A 6,000-nucleotide genomic window follows, 5' to 3' on the forward strand; every position below is an offset into this window, starting at 1 on the left:
AGTCTTCTTCTTAAAAAGAAGAATGAGTACCAGCAGAAAATAAAAGTAATATTAAATGAAAGAGGAGAACAAAACAACATTGAAGAAGAATGGAATATCATCAAAACGACAATTACAAATATGGCAAAGGAAACATTAGGTGAAACCTCAAGCCAAAGAAACGAGGAATGGTTTGACCAAGATTGCCAACAAGTAGCTAGACAGAAATGTCTACAAAGGGATTCCCGATCGAATAGAAAGGCATATGAAGAACTCAGAAAAGATGCAAAGAAAATATGCAGAAGGAAAAAGAGAGAAATGTTGAATAGAAAAATACAACAAATTACAGATTATAATAATAGAAGAGAGGCTAGAAAATTTTACAAGGAAATCAAGCAATGCACCCAAGGATACATAACAAGATCAACAGTTTGCAAGGACAAAAATGGGGCAATTATCAGCGAGAAAGAGGAAATAATGAAAAGGTGAAAGGAGCATTTTCAAGAGCTGTTAAACCCAGAAAAAGAACAAAACGAAGATGAAGAGATAATTCACCACACAGCAGAACAACTAGTTGAGCAACCAACATTGGAAGAAACGATAAACGTCATAAAACATCTAAAAAATAACAAAGCACCTGGCACAGATGGAATAACTGCAAAGAGGTCAACTATAGACCAAATACATATGTTAAGAGGTATACATGAAAAATGTGTTAAATATAACATACCTATTTACAACTTGTATATCGATTTCAAACAGGCGTTTGATGGAGTAGATCGACAAAAGATGTTAAATCAACTATCTATGTTAGGGATACCCAATAAGTTGGTTAAACTTATACGAATGACTCTGGAGGGTTCCAAAGCTATGGTGAGAATAGATGGAGATATGACGCAGGCCTTTGATATTGAAAATGGAGTTAGACAAGGGGATGCCTTATCAACAACACTTTTTAATCTAACTTTAGAAGCTGTTGTTAGAAAACTGGATGTAAACGGCTGTATTAATACAAGATCTATGCAAATATGCGGATGATGTTGCCATAATAAGCCGCAACAAAAGGGTATTGAGCGAAAAAGTCATAGAACTGAAACAAAAAGCTGCTACATTTGGTCTATATATAAATGAAAACAAAACAAAATATATGGAGTGCACAAAATCGAATGAACATGAGAATCTGAAGGTAGACAACCATACCTACAAATATGCCTCCACTTTTTCCTACCTAGGCTCAATAATAAATGACAACAACAACATTAGTCAAGAAATACAAGCACGGATTCTTAGCGGTAATAAGTGCTTTTATGCATACAAAGACTTAATGAAAAGTAAGTTACTGAATCGTGAGTCTAAGCTGAGAATCTATAAAACAGTAATTAGACCAGTGGTCACATATGGATGTGAAACGTGGACCCTCTCAACCACTGATGAAAATCAACTAAGAATATTTGAGCGCAAAATACTAAGGAAGATATTTGGACCAACCCAATGCAGCGATAGTTCGTGGAGAATTAAAATGAACCACGAGTTGGATGAACTAATGCAGAGCGCAGATATTGTCAGATTTGTAAAATCACAAAGACTAAACTGGCTTGGTCACCTAGAAAGAATGCCAGATAATCGAGCTGTAAAAGTAGTCCAGAGATGGAAGCCCCAAGGAAACAGAACAAGAGGAAGGCCCCGTAAAAGATGGATAGACGACGTAGAGAGGGATCTTAAAACCATGAACATCAGGCAGTGGCGAAGGAAAGTATCCGACAGGGCAGAATGGAAGAACATTGTTAAGCAGGCCAAGACTCACAAAGGGTTGTAGCGCCATTAGAAGAAGAAGAAGAAGAATGTTTTATAAATCTGTGTTTTTATCTTCATATTTAGGTGTCTATCCCACCATACTGAGTTAAGTTGTCGGATTGCTGTTCTTATTTGTCCTAATCTTTGCTTAATTTCTTCCTCTATCATTGCTTTTTTCGTGATTATAAACCCCAAATGTTTGAATTTATCCTTTCCTTTGATTGTTACGTTGTCGTCAATCTGTAGGTCTTCTGTCTTCTTCAGTTGTAGATAGGTACTCTGTTTTCGCGAGGTTAATATCTAGGCCAGCCTTGGTATATTCTTTTTGTAGTTTCTTCTTCATGTAACTTTATTGTTTTATAGAGCTTATATACGACCTAATATAGATGATGGTTCTACTCTCTATGGTTCTGCGTTCAGAAATCTTCTAAGAAAAATGAACATTTTTCAAAATTCTACCTTGAATTCTGTTTAGGTTCTATGAGATCTACTCCTATACAACCACTACCTGTTGAAGCTTCTGAGCGTCCTTTTAAGATTTTTTTTAAGGGGAGCAATTTATTATCCTTCCAGCGGTCGCGGCCCTTGTACCAACAAGAATGGTTGCGAGTATTTCCTAGATACGCTAAATGCTAATTAGTTATTTTAAGATGTAGGTAATAAAATATTGTAATATTATTACAAAATATAATCGGTGGAAGATTGATACACTGTATTTCTCAAATTTTTTTATTGAATTTCATTAAAAACAACAACGGTGTTATAAATCCAAGATGTCTTCTAGATATTGCACATTACACATATTATTGTATCGCAGTTTTGCAATATTAACAAATATGCTTTGAATGTTCTAAACAGATGAATTTCTGACAAATTTCACAGCTAAAGCGCGTGATTCTTGAACGTTTATCATTTTAACAAGGCTTACATCTTCTTTTACTTGCTGTGGCCTCCTCTACTGTCTTGATACCTAATTCTGATTTTCTTTTTGAAATTTTTTCTTTGAGCTTATTTTGAAGGGAGTATTGTGTTCTTCGTTCGACGTGTCCTTTCACCAGAGCATTTAAAAGTAGTCGAAGGTATTTTCTTCTAAGTATTTTTTCGTTATTATTGGTGGAATAGATTATATAACTATTGATCGCGGCTACATTTAACATGGAAAAAAATACTACCATCGGCCATCTTCTGGTATTCCTGGCAACATTGTAAGAAGCACAAAGTTTGCTTTGCCCTGTTATAGAATGTTATAATCTCCGGTTTTTTTTTGGTCACCAAAGTTTCTTCGTCGATTGCTGTGTCATCATGTAGGCTTGAAACTAATATTACGTTTTTATAGCGCTTGGGCACGTAAGAAACAAGAGTCATGTCCTTCCGAAACCCAAAAGTCCTGTTATTGGGCTCACGCTTTTTTGTAACTTTACATTCATTGGGAATTTGGGCCTTATTTTTTTCATCGTTTCTACAAAGGCAATTTTTTCCTCACCAAGATCTTTTATCAAATCAAAATCAGAAAACCAGTTGTCAGTTGTCAGTGTTCTCCCCGTATTAAATATAGGTGTTGCCAACCTTTTTACCACGTCTCGTGGTTTATTACTTATGGAGAATGGGCCATCTGGTTGAGTCCCTGCATAAATTTTCATGTTATAAGTGTAAAAGATGCGAGCGTCGACCATGGCATTAATTTTGATCCCATATTTATTGGGTTTTTGGGGATGTATTGAATAAAGGAGCATCTTCCACGAAATGCCTCTAGTTTCTCGTCAATTGTAACATTTTTCCTAAGCGAGTAGCATTTTTTGGCAATTAGACACAAACTCCTCGAAAATATTCCTTATTGGGGCCAAGCGATATATTCTTTTACGTTCTACCCCCGTAGCTATGTCATCAAAACGTAATGCTCTCATTAAAAATAGAAATCTTCTCCAACTCATCACTGTTTTGAAATCATTTATTCTCCATAGTTCTTTAAGGTTAACTCGATTACCATGGTAAATTCCCGCCAAATAAAGAAAGCCCAAAAGGGCTGTTATTTCTAGTTTGTCTGTATCCCTGGCATCTCTTGGACGACAATAATTAGATCTTACAGAACTTATGTACATATTTGTGAAGTTTACGATGCTCTCAATCATAGGATCAGTTATGAGGCACTTCCAAATATCAACGATGTCTGTGAGATTCTTAGCTGGTCCAATGACCCCAGGGAGACGGAGTAATATATTGTGAGGTGGTCGCTTACTTTTTTTGTTTGGATTTTTTTGCCAAATCCGTGAGTCGAAAACTTTTCCATTTTTTTTTAGATGAGCTATATAAGCCTTTTGGAACTATCAGTTTCGTCTTCGGCATTACTTCCATCACTCAATTCGGACTCAGAATCGTCATCACGTTCCGAAATATGTTCCTCTTCGTCTGTATCGCTATCATCCATACGTATAACGTCATCCGACTCAGCAAACATCAAATTTGTAACATCTTCTATATCAGTGGAATCATTGAGATTGAAAATCTTCTTCTTATCCTCCATTTCTAAAATAAAATAAACAAAATGGAACTAATTGACACAAATGGTCGCGTGTATATGAGAGATATAGACCTCTTATATCAACGTAAAAAGTTTTCGACACAAAAAATGCATGAAATAGTAATATGTTATTAATATTACAATAAGAATAATGTAACTATAACAAAAAAAAACAGATGTTATAAAAACTTACCTAAAAAGTCGCACGTAAGTATATCTGAAATACAAATGCAAAATTCTCAGCATTTTGGTACTGGAAGGTACTACTTTGGTACTACTTTTGGACCGCTGGAAGGTTAAGCGAAAAATGGGTACTTACTCAAAGTCCACTCAACAAATTCCAAATTATTTTCCAGTATATGTCAGCTTAACGAATCAGATCTTACTCACAAATATTTGATTAAAAAGCCATCTCTGCCTTTGTGCACTGCTTTACAGAACAATCCAATTTTCTCAAACGATTTCACATTTTTTTGAATGTACTAAGTTCCAACAGCATTTAAACTCTCTTTAAAAAAATTTAATTAAATTTAATATGTATGCACAATTCAATATCCAGTCTCTGCTGGCTACAGGCTCAAAACAAAAATATACTTTATTTACTATATTTTTTATCCTAAAATTGTTCCTTATTAATATACTATATTAATATAGTACTTATATTAATAACACCTTATCCACTGTCCAGTTTTGTTTGTCTACTAAAAATGTCTTGATTCGCCCCTAGACGAGAAGCAAGTGACCCCGTATGTTTTCTTATTTTATTTGCTTCTAATTATCCGTTAATTTTGTATTAGGGACAAGGTTGTGTATTTTTGTCTGATTAGAGAATCTATTGCAACTGGCTAAATGACTAATGTCTATGCCATTAAAAAAATTATTGTAGTAGTTATCTTTTAATCGTAATCTAGGATAAATATATTAATGCATTTATCTTTTTTTTTTTTCAGAATGTACTGTCTTGATCGCTTTGTGAAGGTTTTAGTAATTGGACTTATAATATATTACCTGTATAAAACCTTTTTCTTTAGTAGTTTACATGCATAATAATTAAAAATAAATTGACCGTTTGAAAAATTATACTTAACAAAGTACTATAATGGTACTATGATTATATTTATTTTATACTTGATGGTTACCAAATGATTGTTCTGAAATGTCTGTACAAATAAAAATAAAGTATAAGGTAAAGTTGTTTTTTATGCTCCCAATTTGTGTGTAGTTATTAGTGGGAAATTGATTCAGGGCTTCTACAAAGTTGAAATCTTCTACAAATACAAAACCAAAATATAGATTAGAATAATTATACAGATCACGACATTGTTTTATTGACCATACAACACAATGGCAATCGCTGTGACATGTTACACGTTTCCACCTCTATATTCATTTCACAGTAGGTACGAATTTTAGCAATTGTCACATTGACATTAAAAATTTCAACCGAAGTTCTGAAAGAATAAACAAATAATTAATAAAATGCCTATTATGTTGTATATCGTCTAAGAAAAAGTGCAACTTGTAACATGGTAATTTCAGGGTCATTCGATGATAGAACTTCGAACACTTCGAAAATAGAACCCCACCAAGTGTTACAACAGTTAAAAATACCATTAAAAATTTTTAAACTACGGGATGTGTGAATAGTAGTTGTAAAAAGTGTCATGAAGGTAATGAACTACATGTTAGACCTGTCGATGAGGAACGAC

General features: G+C 34.0%; 1 protein-coding gene across 2 annotated transcripts in view; it reads left to right on the forward strand.

Annotated features, from left to right (window-relative positions):
• Positions 1-5,482, forward strand: part of LOC140432325 (putative fatty acyl-CoA reductase CG5065) — an 81,864-nt gene extending 76,382 nt beyond the window's left edge. For both annotated transcript variants that reach the window (XM_072520155.1, XM_072520156.1), the window contains exon 9: positions 5,242-5,482. In XM_072520155.1, coding sequence (XP_072376256.1) covers positions 5,242-5,338 — 97 coding nt within the window. In that variant the 3' untranslated portion in view covers positions 5,339-5,482. The remainder of the gene's footprint in view (positions 1-5,241) is intronic.
• The last annotated feature ends 518 nt before the right edge of the window (positions 5,483-6,000 follow it).

The sequence above is a fragment of the Diabrotica undecimpunctata genome, chromosome 1, assembly GCF_040954645.1.
Source record: "Diabrotica undecimpunctata isolate CICGRU chromosome 1, icDiaUnde3, whole genome shotgun sequence".
In the NCBI taxonomy this organism is placed as follows: Eukaryota; Metazoa; Arthropoda; class Insecta; order Coleoptera; family Chrysomelidae; genus Diabrotica; species Diabrotica undecimpunctata.